We start from the raw sequence: 15,039 nt of genomic DNA on the forward strand, positions 1-15,039 counted from the left end.
CTGCTTTTCTCTGGCTCACGTTTCCGTTTTGGCTGGGCAGGCCGGAGGACGAGGCGGTCTCCGCTCTCTTTGTTATTGCTTTTGTTTCGCGCGGAGCACGTGGCCCCGTGATCTCGCGGTTCTTAAAGTTACAGATCTCCAACCCTGGCTTCAGCGATCCATTTTGACTCCTGAGGTCCTTTCTCCTGGCCTTCGGGAGCAAAAGGAAGGAAGGAAGAGGAAAAAAAATCACGAGAGAAATCCCCAGAAAACAGCCTTCTTCTCTTAGAGCAGAGTGGGATGGGAAAGGAAATTGCGGGCGACCCCCGGGTGAAGATGAACCGCCACTGCCTGATTGAAATCAGGTCCGGCGTTTTGCAGCAAACGGAGCAGCTGTGTGTCAATTTATTCCGTTTGTGATTGACGGGCAATGACAGATTTCGAGACTGGGGGGCTCTGAGTCGCTGGTTTGTGTTGTGAAACAAATTTCTGAAGGTGACTTGTGAATGCAAAGGACATGTGGAGGCAACAGGAACTAGAGTGGTAGCTCTTGTGGTGGGGATGGGGGTGGTCATGGTTGAAAATAGTTTGCCTCCTTTTTCCTCTCTCATACAGAGCAGCTTTTTGAGCGTTTATGGCCATGGTGGTTTCCTGTCACAAGTTTCCCTAAAGCTGCTAGCACTTTTCCTTTGCTGCTTCTATCTAGAAGTCTATGACTTGAACTTCATGAAGTCCTGATAGTATGACATGGGGAGGGGGGAATTGTGGGAGGCGCATGATGGAGCCTGCATGTGGCAGATGCATCCTTATGGGTGTTTTATTTGAAGATGCCAGTTCTATGACAGCCACCTCTTGAACAGAGCCAGTCTCCTTTTTGATTCTCCCAAAGTTTGTGAACCTCTCTTATTACCCGGAAATACTGGAAACATTACTGCAGCTTTTTCCATGAGAGCGAAACATTTTCCTTCCTTGGTTTCTCCAAATGGGTACAGAATTGAATGATTTGAATTGAAACGGAGGAGAGACACAGGAAGTGTAAGCAAAATTATTGGTTATTAAGTTTGGTTTTAGAAATGAAAGCAAATAAAATGGGAAATTTCTACAAAAGGAGAAAAATCTTAATATTGCTTTGAAGAGTTGTTGACGCTGGGGCTGTTGTTACTCTAAAATAATTAAAAGAGAATATGAATAGAAATCAAAATTGCTATTTTATTTTGTGACATAGTAACTGGTCTACCAATAATTTCTAACTGATCTACCAGTCAGAAAACATGCCAGATCAGTACTCCCCAACCTTTTGGGCATCAGGGAGCCCTATGAAGCGGTATATAAGCCTAACTGCTATTGCTATCTCTTCGATGGGGCTTTGCTTGTTTTCTCCACCCGGTTTCTGGCATGTTGTGAACCGGTGTCTGGGAACCCATCACAGATGAATTCATCTGTCTTGAAGTATATTGATATATCCTGGGGCCCCTTTTTCTTCATTCTTCTCTGTCTTTGTTTCTCTATTCAACTTGGAATATTTATGCGAAATTTGAAGCATGTGGTAGTGACATGCTTCACAGGAAATGTGGGCTGGCACATTCTGAGATTTCCCCAGTATCTATACTGCCATGATGATTTGGTACATTTTTCCTTTTAAAATTAGCATTTCACAGGAAGCACAATATTATTTTCTGTGTCATGTCTGGTGAGGCCTGAAGGCAAATATGCATTATATATGTTAGCTGATTGCCACTCTGTACAGTTAGAGGTCACAGAACTCATGAGATTTAACATAATGGAACAGCTAAAAGGCTTGGATGATGTCTGAGAAGATACTTGGTTTAGGTGCAGGAAGATTTCCCCAATCTGTATTTGGATTTCAGTTCCCACAATTCCCAGATAGCTTTCCTTTGAGAATCAGGATCCCAGAGTATCTGGAGGGTCCCACATTGAAGAAAGCTGTTCCATTATAATGCCCTATTATGTTATTCTGAAGATTTTTCCCAGTTGACATAACAGTGCTGATCAGTGAAAATAATTGCTTTATTGTGTCAGTTAACGCCACTTGAAATGGAAAGCTTTTATAGCAATGGCTAGCCAAGGAATGATTAGATGAATTGACACATTGTGAGTTGTCAGACAGTTTTTATTTGCCACTAGTAGATATGCAGCAGAGTTGATAGTTAAGATGAAAAGAGCACCTTCTCCTAATGTTTAGGTCTCCTGCTGAGTGTCCAATAATAACATTATTTGAGTCAGGGGCAGTGTGATTACCATTCCACTCTAAGTGGGAAAGTACCTTGGGCCTGTTCAGATCTTTTCTTTTGCATTTATATGTTTAAAACAGTCCTTTAATTTGGGGAAGTTGCAAAGACTTTACTTTGTGACAGTTAAAGTGTTGATACATTTGATAGACTTGGGATGCCACAGTCACCACAGAACCTAGTCAATCTTGTCAGAAAAGCTTATTAGAGTTAGACTTAATTAGCTGTGGGATAGGAGACCTGCATGAAATCTCATGGCTGTAGACTGATTAAGAAACAAACAAAAAAAATTGGGGGAGTAGACAGTGGCAAACCACTTCTGAACAGTTGCCAAAAATGTGCACGAATGTCTCCATAAGCTACTAGTAGATGAGTAGCATTTGAGTTTTACTTGTTACTTTTAAGGAACCAGCAACAGTCTCTAAAAATTGTGAAAAGATTCATCTGGTTTCTTGTAAAACTGCTTGTGGAATATCTCACCCTATAATTTAAGACAGAACAAGAAGTGGCAACTTAAGCTGGATAATGGACAAAGGCAAATATTTTAGGTGTTTGAATTTATTTTTAATGTTTAATCTGTCTTAAAATGAGTCTTGATGAAGTGGGAAAGTGGTGTTAAAATCCAAACAACAATTGAAATACTTTAAAGTAGTGAGAAAGGGAGAGATACCTTCCTCAGCTCAGAGCTGGAAATTGAGACTGGTTAGTTTTTTGTAGAAATACCACATAATACTAATGCCTTCAAAATGAAAAGTAAAATCTTCAAGTTAGCCTATGTCCTGATAAATCCATGGCCAACTATATAGTTGTTCTGGCAGTAATGTGGAGGCAAATACCATTATACCCAGGCATGTTAAACTGGCAGCCCGCGGCCACATACAGCCCATGGAGGCCACACCCACTCCGGCTCCGCAAGGGCAAAAAACATCACAATACATTATGATACAACCTGTGATGTAATCGGGTTTGATACCTCTGATTATACCAGTACAAAATACAGTAGAATTTGTTTGGAGGTGACAAGGAGTTTGTCTTTTTGAGGCATACAACTCCTTGTACCCTTGTACAGTGGTCCCCAACCTTTTTATCGCCGCGGACCAGTCAGCCTTTGATAATTTTACCGTGGCCCGCTGAGCACGCGCAGGGGTGGGGGGGGCGTTGTTCGCGACGACATATTGATTGTCGTGGGGGAAATAGGGGGTGGGAGTATTAGGTATCTTCACTACCATATATAAAAGGAGATACTATCTTAAATAACAAAGTGGGCCCCCACCCACTTTGTATACATACATACAAAGTGGGCCCCCACCTCCAAAATATACTAAAAGAAAAAAGATTCCATGTGCTCAACTAATTTTTTTAAAATCATCACTATATTATGGACTACAGACATATACATACATACATACATACACACATGCATACATGCATATATACATACCGTACGTATGTACGTACGTATATATATAATGTCCAAATAACAGGAAAAGCGCTTCAAGGACCAAAGTATATTCCTTTTTTGCAGCCTTAAGAGAACTCTTGTTTTTTGAGGCTCAGAACCAGGCATTCTCGTGGGCTGCAAAAAGGAAAAAGGAAAAAGGACCCGGGAGCGCAGCCTCCATATCGCCAATAACTACGTGTGGGGGGAAAGGAAATGTGTTTTGTGAGGAAGAGAAAGAGCGCGCTTCACCGATGCCCGTTGGCGAAATTTTGGAAGAGAGGCAAGAGACTTCAGGCACCGAGCCCCCACCCCTGGCTGCGGCAACTGGAGCGGGCGGGAGGCAGGGAAGGGGTGGGCAAGACCGCCACTTTTCCACCGTGCGCTGCCCCCCATCTCCCCTCAAAAGACCCCCCCCCACCCTCGGCTGCCCGACGTTCTCTCTCTCTCTCTCTCTCTACCTCTCCCGCCGTTCCTTCTCACAAGCCAACGCCGGGCGGGGAAGCCGCCAGGGCCTCCAAGGGCTCCGCTTCCAGTGCATGGTCCGCCCTCGCCTCGCTTCCAGGCGAGCTGACTGAGGCGAGAAAGGAGAAAGAGGCGGAGGCGTTCACTGAGGGGACGGCTGACTCGGGGAGGGGGCGGAGGTGGTGTAGTAGCGGGGGATTTTTCCTCCTCGCCTCACTTGCTCCTGTGCTTCCGCGCAGCTCCCCCCTCCGGCGACGGCGCTGCATGAGTGAAGAGTCGGCTGTTGCATGGCCCCCGGCCGCTGCGCGGCCCGGTGCCAGGTACTCCACGGCCTGGCACCGGTCCGCGGACCGGGGGTTGGGGACCACTGCCCTTGTATATTGCAATTGGAAATTCCAGCTCACTGAGCATTGGCTTCAGCTGGCAGAGGTGGGGAAGTACAGCAGCGAATTGCTTTGTGTTTGTGCAAGAGTATTTATAAGTAATTCTAGCCATTTTACAAATATAGTTACTGACTGTTCTTGTTACCCTGAAGGTAGCTGCTGTACTTGTCCTCTCTAAAATATTTTTTCTTCAACAAGACAGACAAACACATGACTGTGGAGAAATGATTATTGCAAAAGAACAGGAGGGCAATTCTGATCAGTAACACAGGCCATTATCTTTGTATACCAAATGCCTCGATGGACTGGTCTTGCTGAGTCAGAAGTTAAATTAGAAAAAAAATGACTGGAGAAAGATGATTCTGTTTTTTTCTAAATCAATTGCCTTGACCTTTCTTGAATTTACTATTTGATTATGGGGTGTTCATTTAGGACATCACAATCACCCATTGGAATAATGTAGCATGTTCTAAATTACTTTTGGAAAGGAAGGATAGTTTATTAATTTGCTTTGTGTTGTCTGTTTTTAACATTAATATGGCACTGTTGCAATGTTTGGGTATTGTTCTGCTTTTTATACAATTAAACAACAAGGTCATTCCAAACTTGTTATTGGTTGTCCATTTTTTTTCCAGCAATAAACATAAAGGAGTTTCTAATACCAGACATGGAAAAAAAAGTTTAATTCATAGAGAGTAATGGGAATCAGTTGTCCCTTGAAGTATAAACTCTCACATTGCCAACAAGATTGGATATTTTTCTGTAGAGAAGGGAGGGGGGGTTGTCGGTTACCATTTTTGTGTTAATATATGTGTTTAATTATAAACTACAATGTAAGTTGTCTTTAAAAAGTTACAGTGTTCCTAGGAGGGGAATTTATTTAGAAAACGTGGAACTTATACAATTTCATGTATAAGAGTAATGAATTACCGTATTTTCACGACTATAAGCCGCACTGAAAATCCTAAAATTTGATCAAAAACCGTCAGTGCGGCTTATAACCCAGTGCGCTTTATATGTGAAAAAAGATCGAAAATCTCTCCCTCCCGACGCTCAAACTTGAAGCTCACAAGCATGCACACGTCCCTCGGGTCTCTCCCTTCAACCTCGCTACTTTCTCAGTCGGAGACCGGGGGGCGAGCAGAGAGCCACCCAGCTCCCAGCCCCTATAGACTGGGCTGTTCCGTCACCCCCGCCGCCGCAAGAAGGGACGGCAGACCGGCGCAGCCCTTCAGGATTTGCCGGCGCCGAGCACCCCATCCGCCCCGGCAGTCGCCCTGCCTAACTCCACTGCGCGCCCCAGCCGGCTCTGCGCTGCCGGTCAAGGGCGCGCGGGAGGCGGAGAGGACAGAGCGACCGGAGCGCCGCCGCCGCCCGGTTCGGCTTCCCTGGCCGCGGCGCCCCAGGCCCCCGCGCTGGCGATCTCCCGGGGTGGCGAGGCTGCGCGGGGCCGCTCAGCGGAGGAAGGCGGCCACCTGGTGGGAGAGGCTCGGCCGAAAGGTGCCGGGGCTGGAGCCGCAGAGCCAGGCATGCCTTCCGCCCGGGAAGTCCTGCCCCTTCATCCCCAAAGGTCGGCGCGCGGTGAGGGGGGCCGGCGTGGGGGCGAAAGTACTTTGCACAGGTCGCCGCGCTCTCCGTCCCAGCCTTCGCCGAAGCCGGCGGGCTGCCTCCCGAAGAAGCCGCCGGAGCGTCCCAAGCCAGAAAATGCCCCAACTCGGGCAGACGGAGTTCCAGTTGCAACCTGCGCACATGATTCGATGAGGAACCAAGGGGAGCCGGGTCTCTGAGCGCGGCTTATAACCCGGTGCGCTTTATACTGTATATACTCAAGTATAAGCCTAGTTTTTCAGCCCACTTTTTGAGCTGAAAAAAGCCGCCTCGGCTTATACTCGAGTCAGTGAAAAATTTGCCTGAAATGGAGGAGAAAAAGGGGCGGGGCCATGCCACTGGGTGACGCTCCTGAATGGCCCAGCGCCCCCTCCCTCTGTGTCAGTTTGCCGCGCAGCGTGCACCGCACCATCCCCCCTCCTCACGTTCTAATGTAATGCAGGGCTATCTTACGATTCCCCTTCCTCCCCCTCCTGCCGCTCTGCAACGATGTCCCACCTCCTCCTTGTTATGGCAAGCAGCCACATAGCGATGTCCCACCTCCTCTGGTACAGTGATCCAATGATAGGAATCACTGTGCCGTGTGTCATAGGAGGCGGGACATCATCATCACAGCGGGACATCAGCATCATGAGGTGAGTGAAGTATTTCATTGAATACACCGGTATTGTGTGATAATAATTTGTTATGCAGAGCAAATTTTAACAATGGCTACTGTATATTTAATGGGCACAGGCAGGCTGTATATGTTATTCAATGGGCAATGGCATTATTGGTATCTATTTTTATTTTTGAAATTTATCGGTAGCTGCTGCATTTCCCACCCTAGGCTTATACTCGAGTCAATAACTTTTCCAGTTTTTTGTGGTAAAATTAGGTGCCTCGGCTTATATTCGGATCGGCCTATACTCGAGTATATACGGTATGTGGAAAAAGTTTAAAAAATTAACGTTAATTGATACTGCGGCTTTTAATCCGGTGCGGCTTTTGGTCGTGAAAATACGGTAATAGAAAATCATGATGCTTCAACATGTAAAGAACCGAATGCCTGCTTTTAAAATGAAATTATAGGCAAATTAAAAAAGTGGCTATGCATAGCCACAATGAAAACATTTCAGAAATATTATTTGTCCAATATTAGAAATAAATTTGCAACTAATAATGATACTGGTAGTCCTCAGGTTATGATGGCAATTGGGTCTGGAATTTCCTTGTAAAGTGTGACGTGGAACTGCATCAGTTAGAGGTCTTGGTGGCCGTTGTAACCTCAGTACTGTGTGGATTGTTAAGTGGAAAGAGATTAAAGTTCCAGTCTAGGCTCACTGTGTGTTTATTTGTGTGGCATGGTTAGTGCTGTGATGTATGCCCGTGATGGCGAACCTATGGCACGTGTGCCACAGGTGGCACCCAGAGCCCTCTCTGCGGGCAGGTGAGCCATCCCTCCAACTCAGCTCCACCGTGCATGCACACGTGCCTCCTGCCGGCCAGCTGATTTTTAGGTTTCTGCCCCGCATGCATGGGGGGCAGGGCACATGCGGGAAACATGCATGTATTCGGGGTCAGGTGCACATGTGCAGAGGTCAGGAAGAGTGTGGCATCTCTCCCACACTCCGTTTTTGGTCCCAGGAGGCTTCAGGGAGGCCTGCTAGGCCCAAAACAGGGTGCAGAGGGGGTTGCAAGCACATGCACAGGGGGAGGGGGGGCACAGGAGGGTGTCACACATACATTGCATTGTGAATGTGGGCACACACGTGAACATTGTCGCACATTCACATGCTTTTGGCATGCAAGGACAAAAAAGTTAGCCATCCCTGATGTATGCTATGGAGACTGGGCAGATGGTGAGGTCTTGCTCTATAGTAGGGTTCTTCATGGGGGAAAAGTGGCAGGAACCTTTCCAGATTTCCCATTGACTCTGCTTGTGGGAAGCTGGTAGAGAAGGTTGCAAATGATGATCACTTGACTGTGGCTTGCTATGATGTCATAATTGCAAGGAGGGCCCTCAGATTGCAATCAAGTGGGGATGTGTTATTTGTGAACTGGTGTTCAGTGCTATTGTAATTTTGAATGGTCACTGAATGAATGGTCACAATTCAAGGACAACCTGTAAATGCGCTTAGGTGATGATCTAGGCAGAGAGTGACCACGTTAATGACTGCTACAATTTATAAGTGTAATCCTGAATTCAATTACGGCCATGAGTTAAAAACTACCTGTACACTCCTATTGGCCAGCCAGTGGTCCTGCTTAGAATGAGGAGATCCCTTTTGTGAAAAGGAGAGACTAGGGGAGCTCTTGGAGGTCTGATGTGAGGAATGTTCTTGAATAAAATAAGCTGAGTTCACTTAGAATTGGACCCCAGCTGGCCTGGTCCAGTGAAGGTGACCAGGAAACACTGTGGAACTTAGTTATCTGACAGAAATTTGATCCAGTTAGTCCCAAGGAAGTGGGCAGAGCCCTCAGGCTTTGAATTCTGTCATTTGGACTTGTGTGTCCTTCCTAGTTGGTTAAAATCCACAAAGTGTACTTTTTGCCTCTAGACAATGATTAATGCCTCATGGGTGGGGTAGACTGCCTGCCTTGAAAAGGGCTGTTGTATGACTCCTCCAATTCTTGGATATGTTGTTGGGCAACTTTCATTTCGAAAGTGTTGGATGGTGTCCCCCATTGTTGAAAGGGTGATATGCACCCAACCTTAAAGAGTCCTGGACATTATCTGCACATAAGGACACTATCTGATCTCTTTTCATGTAGGGTTACCAAAATGAAACGAGATTAGAGTGCTTAAAAAGCATTTGTTGTGTTTGTGGGTGTTCCGTGAACAGTTTGATATGGGGATGGTGTCCATTCCAGCCCTCCTCTCCCAGCTTTATTAGGAGGCTTTGTTTTAAGTCACTTATGCTGTGGTCACTTTCTGCTTGAATTATTGCTATTTGTTCTATGTGGGGCTGCCCTTGCAGGCCATCTTACAATAGGTCCACAGTGCAGCAGTACATGCAATGCTTTGTGATTTACCCATATTATATGACTGCTGCATAAGTTGCACTGGCTACCAGATACTTTCTAGATGTAGTTAAAGGTCCTATCAGTCCTCTATGCAGGTGCTTTTTAAAAAAAGGTCAAATTTTATGGTTGGAATCATTAATTTGAAAATAAAACTGCCAATATAGTAATGTTCTAGCACAAATCTTAAACGAGACTACAGGTGGAATATTGTGTATGGGTCTGATCATCCCATATTATGAAAAGATGCAAAAAAGGCAAATAATTTATTAAGATGAAGATTGTCTCCTCTACAGGAAAATCTGTAGCAACTCTGTCTCAGTCTTTTGATCATAGTTGTAGAATTTGAGGTCATCCAGTGAATAAATGCAGGATAATTCAGGAGTCACAGAATTAAATTGGTTTCTTTTTACACAATTAAACTGTCACTGCTAGCAGTCGTAATGGTTTGAATTCTAATTTGAATGGTTTTTAAAGAAAAATAATATTACTGTTTATTATCTCATATATCATAGGCAACCTTTCCTAAAAGCTGACTGCTGCTGTGTAGTGACATTAGAATGTTAGTATGTTCTTACATTTTTAAAATTTGACTCTGGATATAGCTTATTAATATATACTTCATCCAGATGGTGTTGGGATTACGATATTTTTCGGAGTATAAGATGTACTCCCCACCCCACCCCCCAAAAAAGATGTGAAAATCTGGGTGTATCTTATACACTGAATACAGCATTTTTGGCCTATCTAAACCCCATCCCCTTTGCAGAAATAGATGTGCAGAGATTTTGAGAGGCCTGCAGAGTGCAAAAACTTTTTTTTTAAAATTTACCTCTTCAAAATCATGGTGCATCTTATACTCCGGTGCGTCTTATAGTCCAAAAAATACGGTAATAATGGGGATGTTTATGTTTATCATTGCAGGACATTTAGGACTTTCTTTGCTAATTTCATTGTATGGTCACATGTGATCTATGGTTTGTCAGATCTGGATATTCAAAGTTTAAATCTCTATCAGCCACAGGTTTTCTTGGCCTATTTGCTGTCTTATATTTTTAAGTTATGTGTCTTGCTTGTCCTATGGATTAAGCTGAGCTTCTTAAAAGAAAGGAAGAGATAAAATTGGATTCACAACTAGATTTAATTAAAAGTGGTAGAAGAGAATGAAAGACAGGAAGCAGAAAAGGTATAGAAATGAACAAGCAAGTCAAAATTACTATGAGTTAGATATTCAGGGAGAACTTTTAAGTGGAGACCACATAATATGAAGAAAGTCTTAGTCTATCACTGAATATGTGGGGATTTTTTCTCCTCTTGCTGTTGTGCTATGGCCTACCAGTGATGTCCCTCTAGCACGGGTGTCAAACTCAATTTCATTGAGGGTCACATCAGGGTTGTGTTTGTCCTCGGGGGGCTAAGATGGGCATGGCCAGCTTGACATCATTCATATTGGGAGCACATGTGGTGGCCTGAGCCTTATGCTAGCAAAAATGTACTCCTGAGCTCCGTTGTTGGCTGAGACAGCCTCCTGCAACCCTCTGCCATCAAAAATGGAGCTGAGGAGGGCCACCAACAGCCCTTAGACGCACTGGCCGGATCCGCTCCCCTGGCCTTGAGTTTGACAACCCTTCTCTAGCATAACTTCTAGAGGTTGTTCTGATTTAACACTTAAAACCCTTTTTATTACAGAGCTTGTGTTCAATAGCTGTTTCACCACTTTTTGCAGATCCCAAAGAACCAGTGAGGAACTGTGTTTGGCGTGTGAGATCCAGCATCACCTTTTGCCTTGTGAACATCCCCAATGCGACCATGGGAACTGGCAGTGAATAGGTGGCCTCCTGTCCCATTTGACCAGCAACAATTCCCAGGGGAGAGCTGTGGCAGCCCAGCACACCTCAGGAGAAGGTACAGTGCTTCCTCTTTTAACTAATGTTGATGATCAGTGCAAACCAGCATTCTTCCTTTGGGCTTGAGGGGATTCAGAGGCTTGATTGTGCTGCATGACTACAGATGACACCTCTAATTTCTAAAGAATTCATATGTGGTTTAAAATAGCAGCACTCAATTCCATATTAAAATAAATGTAAATTTTGCCTCAATTCTTGACCACTTAAGTGTCCATATTAGCTTCTCAGAAACGTCATGGAAGTGATTTTTCACTTCCTCTTCTGAGATATGTTTGGATTATCCAGTCTAGTCAGTGGCTCTTATATTTCTTTTCAATCCTGCATGTCGTATTGGACAGGTCCACATCTTCCTCTCTCTAGTTGTTTTGAAATAATCTCGGTTCAACTAGGAACTCTCACTTGCTGTGACTGCCTTCTATAACAAAGCCAATATAGCCAAGAAAACTTGTTCAGTTTCTTGGTGAAAAGCTTTATAGAGCTTCAACAAGAAATCTTTTATAAACTTATGGACAGGTTGTTACAATCACATTACTAATGATGTGGGACAGATATCAGAAATGGTTGGAAATAAACTTTTACTCCATGGATGAACCATTCATCATAAGCTTGTGTTTTATGACTATATCTACTTCTAGATAATGAGATGGTTTTGCCCAGTTGCTTGGACTCTCGTCATGCCCAGAACATTATCCGTGAAACCGAGTGAGGTTGCAGAGCTTTGTGCATTTCTTCTCCTGGCATTTTTTTTCTCTGCAGAGTGAAAAAATGACACATAGCAGAATCCTGGCAGTTATGCTACAGAATTCAGTGTATTTGAATGCACTAATTGCATTTATGGCCTAATTTGGTGCATGAGCAGTTAAGCCTGCCTCCACCCCATATAATATTACTATGTTGACCTATCCCTGACATTAAAAATTGGTGTATTCATAGCTAAGAGGTCAGCACATATAACTGGCCAGCCCCTAGGGTCACCCCTCTATATTTCTCTCCCCGCAACTGGCAACGCAGCCCTCCTTTCCGGCACCACTGGGGCCGACGTGAGCGACCTCTGCAAACTCTCCTAGCCCAGGATGAGAACTACTTGCACCCGGCTTTTTTCCAGCAGCAGCAGCCACAGCCACAAGTCTCTGTAGATGAGCACCCAGCGTATGTTCTGGCCACCACGCCACCACGAATGCTTCACCCAGCGGCACACACATCCCACCAGCATCCATTCATGGTGGATCTCCATGACCAGGTAAGGTGGATGTTGTGTCATAAGTACCCTTGGAAACCTACGGCTGGGATATTGTCCCGCTTACATTTGGAAGAGTCTATTGGCCAAAGATAGTAAAACCATAAGAAGTTACCGCTTCTTATATACTGAAAAGGGTAAAATGTGTTGTTGGATGTACCGTAGCCAAGACTGAGCATTCTTTGAAAGCTTTTGCCTGTGAAACACTATATAACTGATAGTGTCAACCATCCTTTAAAACTGTTTAAGATATAGCAGTTATTAGATCCAGTTGTTGACTGAAAGAATGGCAATGCAAGTTCATGTGGGGAATATAAAACTGCTCATAAGTGCAGCACATGCTGTTTAGTTGCCTGGCTGTTTTACTTGCTGGTGATGATGAGAGAAATTATAACTTCATAGGAAAGAGCATGCTTTTGTACGGGTAACAATCTAAGCTGATTCTTTAATATATTCAACTGAAAGATTCACATCTTTTGGTTGGGAAGCACTTCTGCTTGAAACCCTGAGGTACATTTTCCTCATTTCATTCACAGAATTTCCCCTTTTTGCTGCTAGTGATGGAATGCAAAAAGCAATGAAAGTTTCTGTATCGGCCATTAGGACCATTGTGAAGTCAAACTTATCCTGCTTTTGAGATTGAATTTTCCTTCGCACAAAGAGGAACATACAAACATTTTATAATTCTTTGGATGTTTGCCAGGTATCATATGATGGTATCTTAAAACAATATACGTAAGGGTGATTAAATAGCTTTGTTCCTCTCATTTTTATTATATTGTTTCATGTAATATTGTAGGGATTTAAAATGTGATGCCTGGAATTGATTTCAGCATGAAGGCATTGTGTATACTTTTTAAAAGTATGCATCAGAATTCAGCATATAGCTGATAAAAGCTGAAGGGACCAGAGTGGGGGTAGTGAAATCATAACCAGTGTAATATGCAATCAATACCTTAGACATTATGGGAAGCGCCATCCAGGCCAGGGGTGGGTCCCGGCTGCTGCTACGGCCGGTTTGCTTCAGGACTCTCTGCGCTTGCACATGCAGAGTACTAAAAAAAAAAGCTGTGCATGGGCAGAAGCAAAAAACAAGATGGCGGCGCCTATGGCACCGGCGATAAAACTGGTTCCTGGGCATGGCAGGCCGAGTTACTACCTACTCTGCCAAGCCGTTCCGAACAGGTAGGAACCAACTTCTGATCCAGGCTCTTTAAAATGTGCATTCGTTCAACAGTGAATCTGCAGTTATGTTACTGCTATAATTGTGGGAATGTTGTTCCTATGGCAACATGTACACTGCTGCTCCTGAAATTCTGAAACTTCCAGCAGGTCCAAGCATTTGACTTTTGACTTTCCAGTTAGGCTTCTGCCCTGTTAATCTTACTTGTCCTCCACTTGGTGAGGCAGCATCAGAGAGTCCTTGCAGAGGATAGGTCTCTTAAGAATCCATTGGTTTGCAGATATTGCCGGACTGTGATCAGACACTTCCATGGTAGCCAATAATTATGGCAGCTGTAATCCAGCAAACGCATCTGAAGAACCTTGTGCTTCTCCAATCTCTGCTCCAATACTAAATACTAAATTTCTCTCGCACAAATATATTTCTGGCCTTGCTACGAGAAATGTGTTGACATACAGATTAGTCTCTTTGCTGGCTGGCATCATCTTTCAGCAAGTTGGCAGCATACAGTTGTTGTACATTGGATTATGAATGTAATTTGTATGTTGTATGTGTTGGTTTAGCAACATTAAACTCCCAACAACGTCAAATTATTTAGCAGCCTGAATCTCTAAGCCGGTAGTACGCTTGACAAGAATTCATCTTCCAACAATACACAGGAAAAGATTTAACATTTTTTAGACTATGCAGTTACTGCTCCTTCATAAAGACAGTGGTTCTCAAACCTTTTTTGGCCATGCCCCACCTAAGCATCTCTAAAATCCTCCCCCCCCCCCCTCCGGTGACATATAATTCTTACTTTACTCAAAAAGTGAACTCTATTCATGCGGAGGAAGCCTAAAAGGCCATTAATTTGGTTTAAACAAGGCTCAAATTGCTCCCATTAAAAATCAATTTTTTTTTATAACACGTTGGGAACCACTGTGTTAGACTGATAGAATAAGATGGGGAAATTGTTTTCAGCAAAAAAAAAAAAAAAAGAATGATTCCAGTTTGTGCTGGTGTTTGCTTTTGAGCTTAGTGTGATATATAAACTAATGCAATATAGTGGAATATAAAGCTTTCATGGGCATTATCGATACCTCAAAGGAAACTGAATAAGCAACTATCTAAGCAATGTATATGAAATAAAGATTAAAAAGTACTGCTTTCAGCATCCTGCAGATGGATTGTAAAGCATCCTGCAGATGGATTGTTATTAGGACACTTTAGCTTGTTAAGGAATAGTGAAAATGCAGGCTATACAATTTACAAATAGAGAAAAAACTGGGCTACTTGATTACTAAACAAAGCTGGGGTGGTGGTTTAGACTCAGAAATATAAGCATGAGAATCTGGGAAGAGAGTATTTTTCAGGAGAAATTTTCCCGGTACTATTTCAATTTTTGGGTCATGAACACTCAGCTTGAATTGTTTATGATTCTATGTTGTGGTTATCTCATACTTGTATCATCAGGTATATATGCCTTTGATTTGTTATCCCTAATGCTTCATCTTTATTCTTTGGTGTTTGTGCTGGTTTGAAATCACTTATGGTTTGCGTCCGACTAACACTTCCTTTTTTATTATTGCTTAGTGTCAAATCTCC

The 15,039-nt window shown here is 43.6% G+C and overlaps 1 protein-coding gene across 8 annotated transcripts in view; it reads left to right on the top strand.

Annotated features, from left to right (window-relative positions):
- RNF44 (ring finger protein 44) overlaps positions 1–15,039 on the top strand; it is an 81,253-nt gene that overhangs the window by 54,054 nt on the left and 12,160 nt on the right. For 4 of the 8 annotated variants that reach the window (XM_087709361.1, XM_087709357.1, XM_087709362.1 and 1 more), the window contains 2 exons: positions 10,852–11,030; positions 12,044–12,272. In XM_087709361.1, coding sequence (XP_087565487.1) covers positions 10,927–11,030; positions 12,044–12,272 — 333 coding nt within the window. In that variant the 5' untranslated portion in view covers positions 10,852–10,926. Of the gene's footprint in view, positions 1–524; positions 1,015–9,640; positions 9,688–10,851; positions 11,031–12,043; positions 12,273–15,039 lie in introns of those variants that run through there. The other 4 variants (XM_087709360.1, XM_087709359.1, XM_087709363.1 and 1 more) reach the window with 4 other exon arrangements.

This window comes from Thamnophis sirtalis, unplaced genomic scaffold, assembly GCF_051295495.1.
Source record: "Thamnophis sirtalis isolate CommonGarterSnake01/CBP01778 unplaced genomic scaffold, rThaSir2_p1.2 scaffold_3, whole genome shotgun sequence".
NCBI lineage: Eukaryota > Metazoa > Chordata > Lepidosauria > Squamata > Natricidae > Thamnophis > Thamnophis sirtalis.